Below are 22,336 nucleotides of genomic sequence, written 5' to 3'. Positions count from 1 at the left end.
CTCCCAATAATATCCCACACAAACCCTCTCAGCTCCGGGTGTTGGCCACGTATGTTGCTTACTTGGAACCCTAACACCCCTTTTTCACATGCACCTTGTACTTTTCATGGCAATAAATGTATGAGTAGTGCTAAGCTACCCTATCTCCCCTTTTTTAAAGTAATACTGAATAACAGTACAAAGAGAACTGTTAAACACTTGTGTCACTCACTCCAAAAAAATTCTGTATTTGGAGCAAGATGTGGGAAGTCTCAAGAAACCCCAGACTTATGTCAAAGGAAGAGTTGGGAAGGGTGAGATAGAGAGGATAAAGTAGGCATATATGACAACAACAACACAAGGGGCAAGCACCATCAACAACATTAATAAGAAAAATATGCCATAATATGGAGCATGCAGAAAGGATGAATATAACATGTACCAGTAAATACAAAAAAAGAGGAAGGATCCTATACAAACCTACACCACACCATAGTAATATATAAAACAAACTTTATTGGTACAAAAAAAGGACGGAAGCTAAAACTATTTAAACGCATCCAGTGGAGAACATGTAATGATCATAAATACAATGCGAATATCAAACATAACCAGTCTATCAAGCTCAAAACCACAGTAAGCCTGACAATAAGATTCCTAATGCAATTAAAACCTAATAGCATAAAAGTGCAGTGTACATACTCAAGAATAAATACATAAGTTGTACTACATGAGGGAGCAAGAACTTCATGTAAATGACTCCTCAGCCTTAATGACTTTCCGTTTCTATATAACAAGTGCTGCCACCATGACACAACCCATAACAAGTATGATCATTGTGGCCTCTCATTACAAAAGTGGTCACCATGACACCCTTGCCACCACCAATATTTATTGTGCCAACAATTGCATGCTCCCCCCACCTTCATAGCACATGTAGCCACTATGAGACATCTCTGTCTGTCCTCCATGCAGTTGAAATACTTATAATCTACCATGGCTGCACTAATCTACATAGGAGAGGGGGATAGCAGCAAGTGAGTGCTGAAGGTTGAGTTCCTATGTTAATAAAAGTAAAACATTGGACCCTCAGCTCCAAACCTCTGAGGTCATGGGAGTTCTTCCGTGGTACTTCTGCCAGTGGTCTAAAAAAACGTAGACCTCTCCTGTACTGAAAAATGTCCCTGTTTATAAGTCCACCATTAAGAGAACATTGATCAACAAGGGTGTGCACAGCAGAGGTGAAAGGATAAACCCACGTCTATGCAAGAAGAATATTATTATAGCTCATCTGGTTTTCTAAAGAAAATCAGAAAGCTACTGGACAAATGTTCTATAGATGGATAAGAGAAATACAGAACTTCTTTTGTTTGACTGAAAATGTTTTTTTGTGCAAAGTAAAAACAGCATTCCAACAAAATGACCTTCTTCCATCTGCAAAACATGGTAGTAGCAGTATCATGGTTTGGGACTATTTTGCTTCCTCTGGGCCAGGGTGGCTTGCTTTCATTGATGCAACTTTAAACACCCTGTACACAATGCAGGGTGCCTCTGGCAGGGTCCTCCCTTCCCTAGTGTAGACTACAGGATCGTGTGCTCATTTCCTGTGACAGCCTGTTCTTGTATTACTGGGCCTACCTAACCAGCCCATATCACATGATCATGTATTTTGTACCACTGTATAGGCTTTCAGGGAATTAACCATCCCCGCTCGGTACTCCAGGTCCTGCTGGATACTGGATGGTCGCTCTCCTGTAGTACGATATACTTTCCAGAAAAACTGCAAAGCTATTACCCCAAAAGAGGTGTGACTGGTAGTGGGTAGGATGGAGGCACCCAATGTGTGTTCTATTTCGAACACACTGAATACAGCCCTGGAGACCTGGGCGCAGCAGCGCAGGAGACTTGGGCGCAGCCGGCGCCACCATAGGCCGTAATAGGAACTATGGCTATAGCAGGCACGGAGTAACTTCAGCGACGTCAGAAGACAGAGCTGAAGTTGCTTTTAAAACAATAATACGGCTTCCAGCAATAGCTGGAAGCTGAATTATTTCATTCCCCCACTATCCATGGCGGCCTGGAGGGGGAATAGTAATTAACACGGCCCGGACTTGTGCGGCAGCAGGATCAGCCATATACTGGCTGTGTCCTGCACCCAAGCCTCCAGCGCCGATTCCTCTTGTACGCTTCTATTTTGGTATTTTTAAATGCAAATAAAAAAGTATATAATAAAAAGAGAGGTAATTGCTTACCTCTCCAGAAGATATAGACACCGGTTCAACTGTAAAAAAAATGTTTTATCCAAAAAGCAATCTGACAACGCATTTCACTGGTCATGGCCTGCTTCCTCAGGTTAATACAAAATGCCTTGATAGCATAGAGGATAGAGTATAGGCGCCTTACTCTATCCCCTATGCTATCAAGGCATTTTGTATTGACCTGAGGAAGCGGGCCATGACCTGTGAAACGCGTTGTCAGATTGCTTTTTGAATAAAAACTTTTTTTCCAGTTGAGCTGGTGTCTATATCTTCTGGACAGGTAAGCAATTACCTCTCTTTTATTATTTAATTTTTTATTTGCATTTAAAAATACCAAAATAAAGCATACATTGGGTGCCTCCATCCTACCCACTACCAATGTAAAAATACTAAGTAATTATAATAATCTTTATTGAAAATCCTGTTTTCTTGAAACCCAGCAGCACACTAAATACAAACTATCCTGCATCCAAAGGATCCAACAGCCAAGCAAATCTGAAGCAACTTGATATGTGCAGCCCACTATAGGAAAAAATGTAGAGGCTTTTACTTAGAGAAGCTTGTGGATAAGACCAACTATTTACACTGGTAAACTGTATAAAATATTGCTAACTAGGGGTGCGGCCTTACTAATCCAGCTAGCATCTACATAAGATTATGTGTTTATATTGTTACTCTTCAATCAACACAAGGTCCTCTCCTCAACACACAGCTCCCTCCTCAGTACCACTTGTCCTGCCTACATCACATCTCACACGTCTCATCAATCTCCTGTTGGTGTTCTTCAGACATCAAATGGGTGCCAACTGTGGGAAATGGAATCACCAGAAGGGAGGCAGGCAGGAAAATAGGGACTGCCACTTGACATGGAGTGGGGTGGCATAGTATTACTGGGGGGAAAGCTTGACTAATGATAAGAAAAGTGATTATATTATGGTGACGTGGTCATTTCAGTGGGAATAAGAAGGGTGTCATGTTGGGCGGAATCACGCTGACAGCTCTGTTAACTACATAACGACCGCGTCACACCGATGGGCGTGACTGTGGCGGCAGCCCCAGGACTGCCTAACGCGGATTGGCGTCAACTCCTGGAGCTGCAGTTTACCAGGGAACACTCGCGCGCATGTGCAATCGTTCCCTGTAGTGCTAGCTGTGATCGTGGCTAGCAGACTGTTGAGAGCCAACAGGGGAAAGCATTTCCCTTTGTTTACAATTGTACAGTGCTGCTATCTTCTGCAGCGCTGTGCGAGGGACACTGGGCTGTCCCTCAGAGCGTATCGATCTGTGTGGCCTCACATAGGCTGATGCTTATGAGATGCGGGGATAGGTGGCAATTGCCATCCTATGGCGATTAGGACGGCACGGGGGGGTCCTATTAAGGACACTAAAAGGAGGAAAAAAACATTTGTGTGCCAAGCTGTAGGGCTGTGCAGCAACCTGACCAAGCGGCACAAGCCCTCTATTGTGAAAAATAGCCTGGTCACTAGGGGGGGTTTAAGCCCAGGGTCATCAAATGGTTAAGGGAGTCATGGTGATTACACTTCTTTTATGACCCATGAAATATAGGCCCCCTCACTGAAGGTGTCAACAAGGATGGGATGGGGAAGGGGGTTCAGCTGACAGGTGAAAAGAGGGGGAGAGGGGTCCTGCAGGTAGGGAACTGATTGCCCAATGGCAGATTTGCAGACAAAGTAGTACATATTCACATACATATTTGTTTGCAGTAACAGTGTTATGGTACAGGCTATGGAAAAAAAGATATGAATTCTGAGTAGTAGAGTAACACCATTCACATGTGCCTGTAACTTTAAATACAATTGTATGCCTTTTATGATACTGTAGCGCAATCATTTTTTCAGTAAATAAAAAACATTATGGTTTATGTGTTTTTGTCCCCTTCCTTTCAATCAAAATGAGCCAATTATCTGAATCCATCTAAAGTAATTATATATTAGACTTTCATCCTCCAAGGAATGTCATTGGATTATCTTTTATATGACATTTTAGGGCTGAAATAAAGCAGGACACTGCCTTGGAGGTTTGAACAGATTATTTAAGTGCAGTGTCTCAATGGAGCATAGATTACAAATGTCTCCTTATCAAATTAAGCATGCATTAACCTCCGCATCTCCCTGATATTTGTATTCCTCAACTCTTATTTAATTTGAGGACAACCACAGTAAGTTTTGACTGAGACAAATATCAATACATGTAATTTAATTAGAACTTACCTACAATAAGGCTAATGGAGTAGCCAATCGGTGCCTGAGCCCAAGCCAGCCCATAGCCTGAGACATACACTGCTTCTGCGGTTCCATTAATGTATCCTCCTCCAACCCACGTTGCTAATTAAAGACATTGGAAATAAAACTTTAGTCAAATATTCTTGACATGATGAAAACATATCTTTTATATTACTGATGGTATTATTTCCTATCCATTGGTGTGTCTAGAAAATCAGTAAAGATTTGTTTTAAGAAAACACGGCTCTGCACTTAAAGAATGGCGACATATTAAAGTTAAAACTATTCAAACTATTTAAACATGTCTAGTGTGTAAACAATAGTTATTTTACTATTATGTAATAGATTACTTGCAGAGTGGTTGTATAACCAACTATGTAACATTTAACCAAACTAGGTAGTGGGAAAAAATCCCACAGACCACTATTCCTTAACTATTTCACTAGTTGACTATTTTAACAGCTATACAGCAGCTCATTAAATTAAATTGGAGTGTAATGGCACACATATTTCTTTGTCTCAATAATATAGTATTTCATGTTTGGTATATTAAAATGAAATTTATATTATTTGATCTATGTCCCTAAAACGTTCTGTGATTTTCACAGCATATTTGTATTTTCCCTAGTAGAACTTTTGTTTGTTTGGTTTTTTTTTTTTTTTCATTTTTAATTTTCTCTCAAACCCATTGGATATTTTCAACGATGTACAGCTATTTGGTAGTCTTTCCCAAAATTAACTCCTCTAGAGAATTTCTCACTTAATCTTTAGATATAATAATGTATAATTCTAGAAGGCACTCTTAATGCCTCTTTTTATTTTAAGCAATACATTGAGCCCGGCGGCTGATAAGTTTTAAGATCTGTACATGTGTACATTTGAAAAAGATGCCTGTTTAAAAGGGTGCAGGATAAATATTAGAATATCACTAATATTTATTGATATTTTACTATGACCTAACCTCTCCCTACTCTCACACAGAACCCTCTGCTCATGGTGCCTAATCCTTAACCCCCGGTAATGCCTAACCCTAAGACCCCCCTGGTGGTGCCTAACCCTTCACTGCCCTGGTGGTGCATAGCCCTTAACTCCCCCTGGTGGTGTGTTTAACCCCTAAGCCCTCTGGTTGGTACCTAACCTTAACCACCCCAGAAGGCTGCCTAACCTTATCCCTGCCGGGCAACTAACCTTAACCCCATGCACAACTCACCTAACCTTAACACCTCCCACACACACACACTTAACCTTAACACTTTAATCCATTTAAACATCTTGTTTAAAAGCATGCCTGCTAATAGCAGATGCCCTTTTAAATTAGTTACGTCTTTTTAACTGCTCCATTTTTACGTCCATTTTTAACTGCTCCTTCATACACGCACTACATTTTTGTTGTTAGAGACAATTCTTCATGATCATCTTGTGCAAAAATCTAGCATCAGTATAAGGTTCTTACATTGATGTTTAATAATTTGTCATGATAGACCGCTTAATGGCAAAAGGTGAATGAGCCCATTGCTCTCCCCATGCTGTTTGTTTGTCTCCTGCTCCATGTCCCCCTCCTCTCTCCATAGAACAGAACAGACTTCATAGATTTACAGTGACTGATCCTGAAGCTGTCATCCAGAACGATCTCCAACAATGGCTCTGGATGCCAGTAACTCAGCATGTGTATGAGGATTTACCAAGGAATGCTCTCTTACCAGTCATAGTAAAAGCACCAACAAGCAGTCCAATGTCTCTTCCTCCCACAATAATCCCTTCTCGAGGATCTCCATCACCACGTGAGTTTTTAGTTCTCCAGGCAGCCCAGATCCCAACAAACAGAATAACCAGGTAAAACACGATGATAGCAATCAGACCCTCCACGTGGAAAGCCATCTTCTTTCCAATCCCAATCTGGTTACTTCATTAATATCCCGGGGCAGGTGCAGCACATTTGTCCTCCACCCATACAGCACTGAAAGAAGAACATGCATATCATCTTTTCCGTTAGGCAATAGGAATTCAACAAGACAGTTTGTGATAGTACTAAAAAAGTCGCCGATGAATATCAACAAGTTAGTCACCTGTAAACAGAGCCTAAGAGATACTCAGAGCTCTCTCTGCGATCAATCACTTTTCTAAAACGTCTGTAATTTTTTTCATTCATGTACCATTCCTTCACAACAAGTAAAGAATGCCATGCTGGTACATAACATTCCTTTATTGGTGTATGGCTATCATATAGCAGCAATATTGAATTGTGTTTGGTTATGTCACTCTGGATAAAGGAGAGGACATTGCTATAAAACACATGCATTACTGTACATATATAACTGTGTAAACTGTATTTATTATATGTGTTATTTGTGTCTTATCCCACGGAGGTATGATTTTGTGTTAATATGGAAGCCTTATGGAAATAAGCCTATTTAATCAGTGAGTGACCTTTTATAATTACAATCAACTATTACACACCCACTATATAACTGTGCAGTGTATTAAGTACTGTGCATCATCACACATTTCCATCACTGTTCTTTGCAGATCATTTTTTACATTTTTCCCCTGCACATTTCTTGCTATCTATAAAAGTTTGAATGATTAGCTTAATGATAAAAGTACAAACAAATGAAGATGAAAACAGCACATAATGGTCATGCAGAGTACTCACATGATGCATGGGCACACAGCTGGTAAAAGGGCTCTTGAAGGCAGCCTTGTCCACCTACTGCCTAGTCTCAGGCTATATCCTCGCCCTGCTCTGCCTCTGTACACACCCTGCTTCAGCACACAATCCCCCTGCTGTTTCTCTGCTCCTCCACAATATACTTCCCAGTGAAGTAAAACAAGAAATCCACCTCCTAAGCGGCAGTTAGCTTCACTCTGTCAGTTCGTGCTGTCAAGAGCTATGGAGAAAATGAACTCTTTCCTTTTTTTCTATCTTATGAATACAGGAGATTTAAATACAAAACTATAACATGAAAGTGCAGCGGTATTAAAATCACAAAGAAATGAAATGCTTGAAGTAAAATCTGCCTCAGTGCTGTTCTGAGTGTGCCTCTGCATTTGAGCTGTCCTGGGTGCTGTTCCTACTTAATCAAAGCATTTAGTTAATTAGGTTGGTGTAAATGGATTGCTAAAAAGAAAGGTACTAAGTACTATGATACAGTCTCTTGATATGTGTGCTCTTTTTATGCGTGCTCTTTTTACATACTGTGTGTTTCTCACTCCACCCTATAATAGATGTCCCAATGATCCATTATTTACATCAGTCTTACAATTAAAAAAATTGCTGTAGTTCACTTTCTTACCTGTGGAGCTCTTTAAACTGTCTTGTCCCTCTGGCCAGATAAGTCCTGTTCCTTGTAAGATTTTAGACCAGATTTTATTTTCACCTTCTGTTCAGCAGTAGGGTGTGATTATTGTTAAGAATGATTATTAACCATGTCCTAGTTTATTGAACATGCTGCAGATAACTGGTACTTTTCAGGGAGAGTCCTGGAATTTTTAAAAGAAATGTCTTATAAAGCTGGACCTTAGTTCGTCAGAGAGAAGATACTGGACGTCAGAAGGTGCTGTATGGATTTGGATAGGAATACATTAATAATTATGGGTATAGCAAAATGGTTGGAAGGGGGTATGTAAAGAATAAGGGTGCTGAGAAAAAATCGGTATGATGAAAATAGAAAAGAACATCGTCATAGGCTTAAAATAACTCAGGCACACCTTAAAGAAACGGATGTCCACTCCTGCACGACTTTTAATGAGTCTTCTGTAATGACGCACTGCAGAATATCTCCCCACCTCTCATGCGATTTGACTGATTGATGGACAGAGGGTTTTCTTTCAATGGTTCTTCTGTGACTGCACTTTTAAGGCTCAGCTGCTAAATACAAGGCAATGATTGATTGCATGCAGTAGTAAAATGGATTGGACAAAGAGGGTAACACATTGTAGCTAGTATTTTCAAAATGCACAAATGGTGAGAAGAAACATGTTAACCACTTCACAACCACAGGTTTTTACCCCTTAAAAGCCAGAGCAATTTTCACATCACTCTCCTACCATTTATTCACCAATAACTTTATCATTACTTATCACATCAAAATGATCTATATATTGTTTTATTCGCCACAAATTAGGTTTTTTTTGCGTCATAATTTTTTGCTAAGAATTATTTTATTTTATATGCATTTTAAAGGAAATAATAAGTAAAAAAAATACAATAGTTATTTCTCAGTTTTGAGCCATTATAGTTTTAAATCAAAATGTGCAATGATACACAAAACCCACACCTTTTATTTGCCAGTTGGTCCCGTTACTACAACATTGAAATTGTCCCCTTAGTACAATGTATGGTGATAATATTTCATTTGGAAATAAAGGTGTATTTTTCCCGTTTAGTGTTTTTTTTATACTATATCAATAATTATAAGCCTATGTTTACAAAATTAATATTATTATACCCTCATGACATGCATATTAAAAAGTCCCTATTGTAACTATTTATGTATTTTTCTTAAACTGAACTTCCCGAACTTCCTCTCTGCTCTATAAGATACGCAACAGCATAATAACCTTTAAAGAAAGAAAATTCTTTGTCACAGCTAATACAAATCCTGCAATAAATATGCAGTATTTCTGCTTCCTGCTTTCATGGAAGCAGACATATTGTTAACATCCTGTGATTACCAATTAGGTCTCTGCCATGGAAGTCATCTCACACAGCTGAGGGATCAAATTACAACTTGTGCTTAGTCACAGTTGAGGGAGGATTAGACAGGCTAAACTCTCTAAATACATACAGGGTGCATTTCTATATGTATTCCTTCTGTCCTGTGCAAGAGTTCAGGTCCACTTTAAATAATGTCATTTTGTTTAACAGGTGTTTTATTTTGGTAACTATAGGGTAGGGATGTAAGGGGTTAAAAATTGATAAAAAATATATGTATTATTATATATACAGTAATAGTGTATGTGGATGCATTTTTACTTTTTGGCCACAAGATGGCGCTACACTAAAACCCGAGTACTGTAAACAGTATTCGAGAAGTAGTAAGTGTTTACCTTCACTTTGTTAAGGAATACCGGCATCTCACTTATGTCGGCTTTCATTCATCACAGGCACTGTGATCGAGTTTGGAAACAAGCTGTTCCCATTCACCATCTACAGAATGGCAGAATTGCAAGGAAATGAACGGCAGCGATGTGGCAATCGGGAACGGTGAGTATGTATATCTACGCCCCTGGGTGTTTAGTAAACTTTCCAGAGGTGTAAATATATGTACCAGTGGTAGGGAAATGATTAATTCACCAATACAGTGGCCTTAAAGAGAACCCGAGGTGGTTTTGCCAGGCATGTTTTCTGCACAATGACATGCCTCTGTGTCCTTCTGGTGCTGCTGCCAGTCCCCCTGGGCTCTGCTGTCCCCCTGAAAAATACTGACAGGCTAACGACAATCTGATTGTTGCTAGCCTTCGGTTTACCTGCAACTTGTCAATCACTGCTTCTCCACATTGCCTCCCCCGCCTCCTCCAATACATGGCTCCCCCCGCCACTCCCCACCGTCGCTAGTTTCCTTCAATCGTAAGCTAAGCCACAACCAAGGAAGTACTTCTGGATTGCTGCTTAGCTTCCAATTGGAGGAAGCTAGTGGAGGCGGGGCGCTGCGGGGGGAGCCATGTATTGGAGGAGGCAGGGGAGGCAATGCGGAGAAGCAGTGATTGACAAGTTGCAGGTAAACAGAAGGCTAGCAACAATCAGATTGTCGTTAGCCTGTCAGTATTTTTCAAGGGGACAGCAGAGCCCAGGGGGGACTGGCAGCGGCACCAGAAGGACACAGAGGCATGTCACTGTGCAGAAAACATGCCTCTGTGTCCTTCTAAGATTTAGAAAATCCACCTCTGGTTCTCTTTAAGGAAATCATACCATGAAAAAATTCTGGGACTAAAACCAAAGTATAAATTACAATGTAGCTATGAACACATTTAATACATTTATTTTTTATATAAGTATATAGAAAATGGGACATTAAAACAATTTAAAGAACATTCTTAATGTTTTGCCATATTTTCTACTGACATGGCTGCTGGTTGGTGTTGATTCCTTTCGGTTTTGTGAGATTTCACATCATTTTAGCAATTAAGACTTTATCTGTAATTTTGATTTCATGTAATTGAATGTAATTTTTGTGCAAATGCGTTGAAGTCAGTTAGGCATAAGAAAACAAATATGAGAAAACATATTTTTAAATTTTTTGCATACCTGTATTAAAGTCTATGGGCATGAGAGTTATATTTTTGTGAAATTATGAGCTAATACGAAATTACTTATAATTGCAGAATAGTCTGAAGTTTTACATTAGGATTTTACATTGCAATTCTAAATTTTGCTGGAAAAGTGAGTGAATGTGCAGTTAATATGCAGGCTCCAAAAGGGCATCTACATGTGAATTCATTACCATCAAAAACACTTCTGAAACAGTCCCTGGAAACTCTTTCTACTAGCAATGCAGCTGCCTATGTGTGTGTTCCAAAAATGCTGTTTTGAAGCTTCAAGAGGATGCCTCTGTAGTCAACAGGTAAATTCCCGACTGACCAAGCGAAAGGAGGTACATACAGGTGTCAAAAGAAAAGTCTTTCCTCAATATGGACATTTAAGAATAAAGTTATTGGATTGGACACCAAAACAAACAACACGTTTTCTCTGGATTCACCCGCTTCTTCAGGTTAATAACAAAGTGTCTCTGTTCTTTGCAGTACAGATTCAGGGCGCCTGTGACAGGCTGTCTTTTGACACTCACACTGGGGTGCCTCCTCCCACCCTGTGTAGTCTAGTCCCCCTCTCAGGGGTTATCCCTGCAGCCAATGCCCAGTGGTTCCAGGGGACATTTTGTATTGGATTGTGAATTGGATTGTCCGAAAGAGGACTTTCCATCCAAGTGGAGAAGGGTTTCTCCACATTCTCAAAAAGTTGGTTGCCTAAAAGCAACCACTGTTTGTAAGTAATATTTGTTGTTGGATCAATATCCCCTAACATGGGCGTAGCAATCACCCCTGCGACCCCTGCCATCGCAGGGGTGCCCCGGAGGGATTGGGGGCCCCTCTTCCTCCCCCTCCCCAACCGCAAGTGCAGCCAATTAGCAAAAAAACCTCCAGTTTGCTCACAAAAACTGTCCCTGCCACCTCCTCCTGCCATGCAGAGTAGTGAGTCGTGGGAGCGTCTGCAACTTTTTTCTACTTCTAGAGTCTAGAATCTTGATGCTGCTTCACAGCAGAACACTTTCTGCTGCCATTTACTGGCTCCCAATCATGTGACCCTCATGGGGTTTGGGGACCAATGGGTTACACCCCTGTCCCCTGAATTGAAAATTCTACACTCTATTGGCGCTCCTGTTTTTTTCCTCTTTCTGGTCAATGGAGTTTCACATTGATCTCGACATACCAGACTCCGCACACTAAGAGAAAGGAGGTGACTGGGTAAAAGGTCATAAATACTTTCTGTACTCAGGTACTCATACAGTACATCGATTTACACCGTAGAAAAAGTTCATATGTACTTTTTGTAATGTGTTTATTATAGAGAATATAGGGATGAGAGAGAAAAAAATGAGAAAATCAATATTGCTGTTAAAACAGAGATATAACTACTGCCATGATTTTTGCAAAGGCAAGTTTTAATTTTACTATGCAAAATTGCTGTAAGACTTGTTGGATCTCCTGCATTTCCTATGATGCAATCTTTATTAGTCTTCATCCTATGTGGGGCATCGTCACTCAGCGTCATGGACTTTATACATTGTCCTTGCACTTGGTTACACCTAGGCATTTTGTTCCCAAGGTATAGGAACTGAAGACTTGAAGGCAGAAGTACCACCAGTAGCCTATTAGGCTAAATGCAATTGCAATGCACAACAAAGCAAGTAATTAATTTTCTTGTGCTAAGTTGCGCCTCAACCAGTGTGCTTTGAAAATGTGCAATGTAAATAATAAATACAATCAAATTTTATGCGCTAATGTTCACCTCAACTACTGTGTGTTGGAGATATGCAACGCAACAATGTAAATAATAAATGCAGTACAATTATTTGAGTAGAAAAAGAATAAAAGCGCTCCTTCAGATCATACACTTTACCAGCTGCTTCTGGTAACCACTCCAATATGGATTCAATCAATTGTATAAGAAAACCACAGCACTTTGGCACTTTTCCTTTACACTCTGCAGGTCACCACAGTGCTCACAAATACACAAATTCAAGTAACCATCGCCAAATAAAAAGGCATAAATATTGGTCACTTCTTTTTCAAAGAAAAACCACAAGTTTATTCCAATCCAATAAAATTAAGTGTACATTCACTTACTTCAGGGGTCCTTTTAAAAGGGTCCCTTACCATGTAAAACGCATATAGTGCGACAGCGCACAAATCAACATCAAGTGTCAGTGTCAGCAATGCCCAGTCTCCAGTTCCTACTGGTTTCGACGGGTGGTAGAAAAGATCAAACCACCCATCGCTGCTGATCCACTGCCCTACGATCGCTGAGTCCCCTGCGATATAGTGTATGAGGCTCTAGGAGAAACTACAATCTTTATGCCTTTTTCTTTGGTGATGGTCACTTACATTTGTGCATTTGTGAGCACTGTGGTGACCTGCAGAGCGTAAAGGAAAAGTGCCAAAGCGCTGTAGTTTTCTTATACATTAAAATTGTTTTCACTAAGGTGTGCCTCAAATGGTGTACATCCTAAATGTGCAATGCCCAGCAACAACGTACATAATGATTGCACAAGTACTTTCATTTTCTTTCATGGGGAATGTTCTGGTATTTCTCACAAAAATGTGTGGAAAACGAGAAATGCGCGAATCACCAAAAGATCAAACTTAGGATTCATGCTTATTCATCCCTATCAAACACTGAACTCAGGATAAAAGCACACAGGGTGAAAAACACACCCAAATCTGTTGTACAAAATACTTATTATAATAACCAAAGCCGTTATTATGAAATAACAACAGCAAAATGCAATAACATTTGTATAGGCTTATCCTATTCATTTTAGGGCTCAAAGACCCACATTACAAACTTTATGATTACAATTAAAGAAGTGCTTTTCCTACCGAGGATTCCTTTTTTCTGGCATCCTGGTCACTACCACTCCCAGATGAGTTATTGGTATGAATTGATTTTAATCCCAATCATTCTTGACATGTGGCCTACATAGCCCATCCCCCAGGTGTAATATATATAATATATGACATTGTAGAGAGAATGAAGAGGAAGTAGATAAAATAAGGTAATGAACAAAAGACACTTAAAGGGAAATGACAATTCTCTTGAGAATGCTTTCAGCTTGGATCTACATATTTCAAGGATTAAACAGTTTTTCACCAGATTTCTTTGCTTTTCTGTTCAAGCAAAACAAACATATTGCATAATATTTCTAACATAACATTAGTCATTTTAGTAAGTAACTTTGGAGTTGGTGCTGACTTCTACATTATTTATATGAATGACGTTCCTGAGGTACCTGGAACGGGGTCTGTAAGACAACCGAGAGCCCAACGTGGTGTAGTTTATTAGGATACCAAGGGTATGGGAGATGTCAAATAAGAATATACTCACAAGCCAGGGTTACCTCCAATGCAATTACGTAAAGGTGGGTAGAATGAACGCGACCCCACCGTGGTTAAGAAGTGGTTTTCTGTAGTAAAGAAAGGGGTGTTCCCTCTCTACCAAGGGTGGACGATTGGCAACAAAATTATTGTAATAGAGGCACCAATAAGTATAAAAAGTATTTAACCTGGTTAAAATAGGAGGTAGTGGTGGACTTACCTCCTAGTTTATGACCAAAGACAGTCAATTTAAAAAATACACAATTCACTTCCTCAAGCAAAAAGGGAGTAACTAGGAGTCATATGAAAATACACACTAAGGCCTGAGACAATCTGCATGCACCGTCAGTGCTGCACTTTAAAAAAAAATTTCCTATTGACTTGCATAAAAATTGCGGCAAAGTCAGTACAACTGCGATTTTTTGAAAAATCTTGGTCACAGCAATTTTGCCCCACTTTTAATGTAAGTCAATGGAAGCATTTTTTAAATAACACAGACACAGTGTTGGCATTTAGCAAAACGCTCTGCAGTGTGTCTCAAACCTAAATGTCCTGACATGAAAACCAACATTCAAAATGATTTTATATACATAAAATAGTTAAATTGTTTTATCCAGTTTTGTACTTAACATAGCGATCCACAATGGATGGGTATTACCAATACCACACATGATTATATTATGTCAGTTTTGGGAATTACTATTATTATTGTTACTACCATAATTATTTTAATGCAAGCAGCCTGATGCTGCATCACAAACAACTTATAGACCTACAAGGTTTAAATAATATTGTGGCTCGATATGCTAAGTACAAAACTGGATAGCACAATGTAACAAACAGAGGTGTGCAGATCCCACAGGGACTAAAATACACACCTTGAATACAAATCATATGCAAATTATGCATCTCTAATCTAAGAATCTGAATGCAAACAGAAGCACATGGATGCAACTAGCATAAAGTAAAGTATACTTACATTTGTTTTGTACAGCAGGAGACATTGGCAGCGCTTCCAGAGGCTGCACTCGAATTAACTACCTGCATAAATGTGCAAAGCTTGAAAAAAGGGCAAATTACACAACTTGCATTCAAAACAGGTACAGCAAAGGAGGGTGTTAGTTCAGCATAAAATAATATGTGCACAAATTATTCCCTACTAGACTTTTTCACGGCAATGATGTACCCTCGCAGAAGAGGCCTAACCAGTAGCCTAACCATAAAAAAACATAATTCTTACCTGGTACTGCTAGTCATAAATGGTATACACATTTTTTTATTTTCCAAAGGGCAGCAAACATTTGACAGCACTCCTAGGCTGCAAATGAAATGAAACCAACAGAGGTGTGCAGATCCCCAGGGACTAAAATACACGCCTTGAATACAAATCACATACAAATGATGCACTAATCCCTAATCTAAGAATTTATTTGAATGCAAACTGAAGCACATGGATGCAGCTAGCCAAAAGTATACTTATGTTTGTTTTGTACAGCAGGAGACATTGGCAGCGCTTCCAGATGCTGCACCCGAATTAACTACCTGCATAGTTGTGTAAAGCTTGAAAAAAGGGCAAATTACACAACTTGCATTCAAAACAGGTACAGCAAAGGAGGGTGTTAGCTTCAGCATAAAATTATATGTGCACAAATTATTCCCTACTAGATTCTTCTACGGCGATGACGTACCCTCATGGAAGAGGCCTAACCACTAGCCTAACCTTGAATACAAATCATATGCAAATTATGCACTAATACAAATTCCTAATCCCTAATCTAAGAATTTGAATGCAAACTGAAGCACATGGATGCAGCTCTGGTCCTTAGGGGCCACGGACCACTGGTTCCAAAGTGGTTAAGGTAGGTATAAAATATCATCATTGCTCAGTTACCTTTACAGCAATCTCACATCCTGATGCAAGGTGATTTGTTTAACATACAGAATCATCTAAACGTACATTTCCTCCTTACTCTCCAGATATCATCCAACCTGGAACCTTTGCTCCTCACAGGAAACCCTCTAGTCCTCTAGCTAGTGTTGGGCGAACATCTAGATGTTCGGGTTCGGGCCGAACAGGCCGAACATGGCCGCGATGTTCGGGTGTTCGACCCGAACTCCGAACATAATGGAAGTCAATGGGGACCCGAACTTTTGTGCTTTGTAAAGCCTCCTTACATGCTACATACCCCAAATTTACAGGGTATGTGCACCTTGGGAGTGGGTACAAGAGGAAATTTTTTTTAGCAAAAAGAGCTTATAGTTTTTGAGAAAATCGATTTTAAAGTTTCAAAGGGAAAACTGTCTTTTAAATGCGGGAAATGTCTGTTTTCTTTGCACAGGTAACATGCTTTTTGTCGGCATGCAGTCATAAATGTAATACATATAAGAGGTTCCAGGAAAAGGGACCGGTAACGCTAACCCAGCAGCAGCACACGTGATGGAACAGGAGGAGGGTGGCGCAGGAGGAGAAGGCCACGCTTTGAGACACAACAACCCAGGCCTTGCATGAGGACAAGAAGCGTGCGGATAGCAATTTGCATTTTGTCGCCATGTAGTCATAAATGTAATACAGATGAGAGGTTCAATAAACAGGGACCGGAAACGCTAACCCATCACAGATGTTCATTGTTCATGTTACTTGGTTGGGGTCCGGGAGTGTTGCGTAGTCGTTTCCAATCCAGGATTGATTCATTTTAATTTGAGTCAGACGGTCTGCATTTTCTGTGGAGAGGCGGATACGCCGCCGATCTGTGACGATGCCTCCGGCAGCACTGAAACAGCGTTCCGACATAACGCTGGCTGCCGGGCAAGCCAGCACCTCTATTGCGTACATTGCCAGTTTGTGCCAGGTGTCTAGCTTCGATACCCAATAGTTGAAGGGTGCAGATGGATTGTTCAACACAGCTACGCCATCTGACATGTAGTCCTTGACCATCTTCTCCAAGCGATCGGTGTTGGAGGTGGATCTGCACGCTTGCTGTTCTGTGTGCTGCTGCATGGGTGTCAGAAAATTTTCCCACTCCAAGGACACTGCCGATACCATTCCCTTTTGGGCACTAGCTGCTGCTTGTGTTGTTTGCTGCCCTCCTGGTCGTCCTGGGTTTGCGGAAGTCAGTCTGTCGGCGTACAACTGGCTAGAGGAGGGGGAGGATGTCAATCTCCTCTCTAAAGTCTCCACAAGGGCCTGCTGGTATTCTTCCATTTTGACCTGTCTGGCTCTTTCTTCAAGCAGTTTTGGAACATTGTGTTTGTACCGTGGATCCAGAAGGGTATAAACCCAGTAATTGGTGTTGTCCAGAATGCGCACAATGCGTGGGTCGCGTTCAATGCAGTCCTAGGCCGAAGAGGTCATAGCCTAGGGTCACAAAACCTGTTTATTTGGGCAATTTCAATGGTGGCGAGTCTGACGTACATAAATCGCAGCAATGGCCGTTAGCAACGTCTGAATCTCACGAAATGTCTCATGCAGGTAGAAGACATATTGTTAGACTTGGGCTCCAAAGATGGGTTCCCTACATCTCTGCAAACCAGAGTTACAGGGCTCCAAATTTGGTAAAATCACCCATAGGCTTTCATTGGGCCTCCTATTTACAGTTCCAAAATCTCACATCTTTTCAAAGGGCAATTACTCAGCAGTGGCAAATTTTCTAGCATTGTAGGGACCCTTAGGGGGAACATGACTGGTGAGTTTCGGGCCCCTAGGCCAAAGAGGTCATAGCCTAGGGTCACAAAAACCTGTTTATTTGGGCTATTTCAATGGTAGTGATGGTGACGTACATAAATCGCAGCAATGGCCGTTAGCAAAGTCTGAATCTCACGAAATGTCTCATGCAGGTAGAAGACATATTGTTAGACTTGGATTCCAAAGATGGGGTCCCTACATCTCTGCAAACCAGAGTTACAGGGGTCCAAAATTGGTAAAATCCCCCATAGGATTTCATTGCCTCCCTATTTCACTTTCCAAAATCTCACATCTTTTCAAAGGGCAATGGCTCAGCGGTACCAAATTTTCTAGCATTGTAGGGACCCTTAGGGGGAACATGACTGGTGAGTTTCGGGCCCCTAGGCCGAAGAGGTCATAGCCTAGGGTCACAAAAACCTGTTTATTTGGGCTATTTCAATGGTAGTGATGGTGACGTACATAAATCGCAGCAATGGCCGTTAGCAATGTCTGAATCTCACAAAATGTCTCATGCAGGTAGAAGACATATTGTTAGACTTGGATTCCAAAGATGGGGTCTCTACATCTCTGCAAACCAGAGTTACAGGGGTCCAAAATTGGTAAAATCCCCCATAGGATTTTTATTGCCTCCCTATTTCACTTTCCAAAATCTCACATCTTTTCAAAGGGCAATGGCTCAGCAGTACCAATTTTTCTAGCATTGTAGGGACCCTTAGGGAGGCTTTACAAAGCACGAAAGTTCGGGTCCCCATTGACTTCCATTATGTTCGGAGTTCGGCCATGTTCGGCCCGAACCCGAACATCTAGATGTTCGCCCAACACTACACGTGACCCGTTCGGCCAATCACAGCGCTAGCCGAACGTTCGGGTAACGTTCGGCCATGCGCTCTTAGTTCGGCCATATGGCCGAACAGTTTGGCCGAACACCATCAGGTGTTCGGCCGAACCCGAACATCACCCGAACAGGGTGATGTTCTGCAGAACCCGAACAGTGGCGAACACTGTTCGCCCAACACTACCTCTAGCCTGTTCACCTTCTCTCACTCTTACATCCAGGACTTCTCACGAGCATCACCTCTCCTTTGGAATGCTCTCCCACAGCCTGTTTGTCATGCACCGAGCCGGTGCATGACAGACAGGCCAAACAGCCAAACTCTCAAAACACACCTGTTCAGACAAGCCTATAATTCGCTAGGTATCATTGGAGGTTCACTGCCTCAATTTCTAATCCCTGTGTCTCCTTCCCTAATGTCTCCAACCCACTACCCTGTAAGCTAACAAAGGCAGGACCTCCTCCTAGTGTTTCTCATGCTGCTGTAATTTATCATATAAACATGTATCAGTATTGTTTATGTCTCAAACCACTCATCAAAAATAATGAATGTATTTATACTTGTACTAGCTGATTACCTGGCGATGCCCAGGTAGGTATTTGTTTGTTGTTGGCTCTGTCTACTTTTCTAACCTTAAGACACAGACACTCAATGACCAAGTTTGTGAGCGTGTGTGTGTGTGTGTGTGTGTGTGTGTGTGTGTGTGTGTGTGTGTGTGTGTGTGTGTGTGTGTGTATGTGTGTGTGTGTGTATCAAATAATTTACGATTTCCCATAGAAATGAAACAAATCTGATTTTTTTTTCTCTCCCTTTTTTGAATTTGGAATTTGAACCCCAGATACCAGTTTTGACTGTATCAGGTTTGAGGCCTCTGCCATTAACAGTGTAAGAATGAGAATAATTTAAAAATATTTCCCTTGAAGATAAAAAGATGAATTTTGATTGGCTGTTGTAGGCTCCCCCCCCTTTCCTGAATATTAATCCCAGTCACCCAGTGACCAAGTGTGCCAAGTTTGAAAACCCTGTGATTAACAGTCTAAAAATGGCTGAAGTTTACATTTACCCTGTCTGTGGTTCTGCCCAGGTGTTCAAAGGGGGGGGGGGGACCCCCCAGAAAATATAATTCCAGGTAGTAAGGGATCTGTATACCAAGTTTCATTGAAATCAGTCAAAGTGTTTTCAAGTAATAGTGGCACATATACACATACACACACACACACACACACACACACACACACACAAACATTTGATTTTATATACTGTATATAGATTTCTGGATGTCCTAATTGGTCAGAGTTTTGAATGTCTCATGTATCTATACTCCCCACTATTTGTTTTGTAATATGTACAGCGCTATGGAAGATGTTGGCGCTATATAAATAATAATAATAATAATTGCTCTGATCATTGTTTACTGGGTTTAGAAACTAGTAACTAGTAACTAGCGAGGTATTTATCTTATTATTTCTCCAGGAGTGTGAAAGAATCCTGGCACCAATTATCAGAGTCCAAAGTTAATCACCTTTATTTCATCCTCAAACAAACTGACATAAAGTGCATATCATATGGCCTATCAGCCGTTTCACGGACTATACACACTTCATCAGAGGCAAAAACATGTACGATTATCAAAGTACAGATTTGCAATAAATATAATAAGTCATGCAAGTGTAAGCTTACCAGTACTGTGACCTCCCCGTTACTGAGCGTGCTCCACCTGCAAACAGCCTTCGCGAGCTGCCAGCTTGCCACAAAAGGCTAGTCCTGTCCCTTACGGGTAGGTTGTGGGTCATCCCCAGTCATCACGCGTACTTGTATATGTTGCCGCACAAGCCCCTCAAACTCAGAATGCCATACATGGTTCATCTCCAGCGGCGTCGTTAGGCCTAAAGATCCGAAGCACATGCTCCAGATCCCGCCCACTGTGCCTCGAACCTCAAGTCACGTGGTGCCCTGAACCGAACAGACTCACAGCAACAGACGCCGCCGCTCTCTGCTCCCAATGATTGCAGCTCAGGGTCAGGGAGCTTGTAGTAACAAGCCGCTCTGCCCCCTGCTGCTGATGCGGCCCCTGAAGCTCCGCCCCTAGTCTTTGAATGGAGCCCGGGCTGATGGGGAGCAGAAGTCTTGCATGGAGGGGAAAATAGACTCTGCCAAAGCCAGCCAGGAAGGCAGGAAGTTGGGACACAAGGAGGATGCAGGGGCAGGTCAAATGACAAGCAGGAGGATGCCACTGTCAGCCTGCATAAACGACCCATTTTTGCTGCAGGTAGATTGTCCAAAAATGTTGCAGATGCACGTGTTGTTTTGACCATGTCACAGCCTCTAGAGATGTAGCAAGGTCTTGCTATACTGTGAAGTGCTCCTCAGTCATTGTGTTATCTGATGTTCTCTGCTCCGTTATCATGCCACTTGAGACTGAGTTGGAGATTCACTTGTAAAGGTGGCCATACACTGGTCGATTTGCCATCAGATCGACCAACAGGTAGATCCCTCTCTGATCGAATGTGATCAGAGAGAGATCGTGTGGCTGCTTTTACTGCAAACAGATTGTGAATTGATTTCAGCATCAGGAAAACGATCACAATCTGTGAAGCTGCCGCTGCCCCCCGCATACATTACCTGATCCGGCCGGCGCGAGTCCCCCGGTCTACGCTGTCTTCTTCTCCACGCTTGGCTCCAGCTTCACTTCACTTCCTGTCCGGGGAAATTTAAACAGTAGAGGGTGATCTACTGTTTAAACTTCCTGTCCGGACAGGACGAAGTGAAGCGTGCCGGAGCCCAGCGGAGAAGGAACAGCGGGGACACGTGTCGGCGGAGCAGGTAATGTATTGCCGCTAGCATCGGTCGTCGGACATACACATGCCACTATCGACGCACTACCGACCTGCTGGCGATCAACGGATCAATTGCACGGACGGATCGACGGGAACGATCGATTTCAGACGGAACTCAATCGTTCTGTCAGCGTTTGCGCAACTATTTCACAGCAGATTCGATCACAGTGATCGAATCTGCTGTATATCGGCGCGAAAATCGTTAGGTGTATGGGCCCCTTAAGTCTGTCTGGGAGAGGCTGACACAACATTGCTGTAAACTGCTAGTAAGCGGCTTGTACTTTCCATAGCCTGCTGAATAATGGTAATGTCTGCTGCATCACTCACTTGGGGAATCTGATCAGGGCATAAACAACTGGTTTCACTACTTATATACCCACAAGTAAGAACATGATATTCAGATCATTTGCACAGATTTCTGTCCAGCTAATAGCAGTTTCTGTCAAGAGTGTGCTCTGTGTAGTTCTGTTATGTTGTGTGCCCCATCCTTTGTTTGTGTGTTTTTGTGTCACTGTCTGCGCCCCATCCTCTGTGTGTGTGTGTGCGCCACTCTGTGCCCTGTCCACTGTGTGTGTGTGTTTGTGTGCCTCTGTGCCCTGTCCACTGTGTATGTGTGTGCACCTTCCTGTGCCCTGTCCACTGTGTGTGTTTGCCCCTCTCTGTGCCCGGTACACTAGGTGTGTGTGTGCAACTCTCTGTGCCCTGTCGTGTGTGTGTGTGTGTGTGTGCGCCTCTGTCTGCGCCCCATACTCTCTGTGTGTGCCTCTCTGCCCTGTCCTCTGTATATGCCTCTCTGTTCGCTGTCCTCTATGTGTGCCACTGTGTGCGCCCCATCCTCTGTGTGTGTGTGCGCCTCTCTCTGCCCTGCCCTCTGTGTGTGTACGCCCCTCTCCACCCTGTCCTTTGGTTGTGT

The 22,336-nt window shown here is 41.8% G+C and overlaps 1 protein-coding gene across 1 annotated transcript in view; it reads right to left on the bottom strand.

The window, feature by feature from the left end:
- The window catches only part of SLC5A7 (solute carrier family 5 member 7), an 84,858-nt gene extending 76,825 nt beyond the window's left edge, over positions 1-8,033 (bottom strand). The window contains exons 1-3 of the mRNA XM_068265300.1: positions 7,774-8,033; positions 6,181-6,437; positions 4,469-4,582 (exon numbers count right to left, since the gene is read on the bottom strand). Of these exons, the coding sequence (XP_068121401.1) occupies positions 4,469-4,582; positions 6,181-6,358 (292 nt within the window). The 5' untranslated portion in view covers positions 6,359-6,437; positions 7,774-8,033. The remainder of the gene's footprint in view (positions 1-4,468; positions 4,583-6,180; positions 6,438-7,773) is intronic.
- Between the last annotated feature and the right edge of the window lie 14,303 nt (positions 8,034-22,336).

This window comes from Hyperolius riggenbachi, chromosome 2 (genome assembly GCF_040937935.1).
Source record: "Hyperolius riggenbachi isolate aHypRig1 chromosome 2, aHypRig1.pri, whole genome shotgun sequence".
NCBI lineage: Eukaryota > Metazoa > Chordata > Amphibia > Anura > Hyperoliidae > Hyperolius > Hyperolius riggenbachi.
The sequence above is the reverse complement of the archived record's forward strand: the minus strand, read 5'-3'. Positions and strand labels throughout refer to the sequence as shown.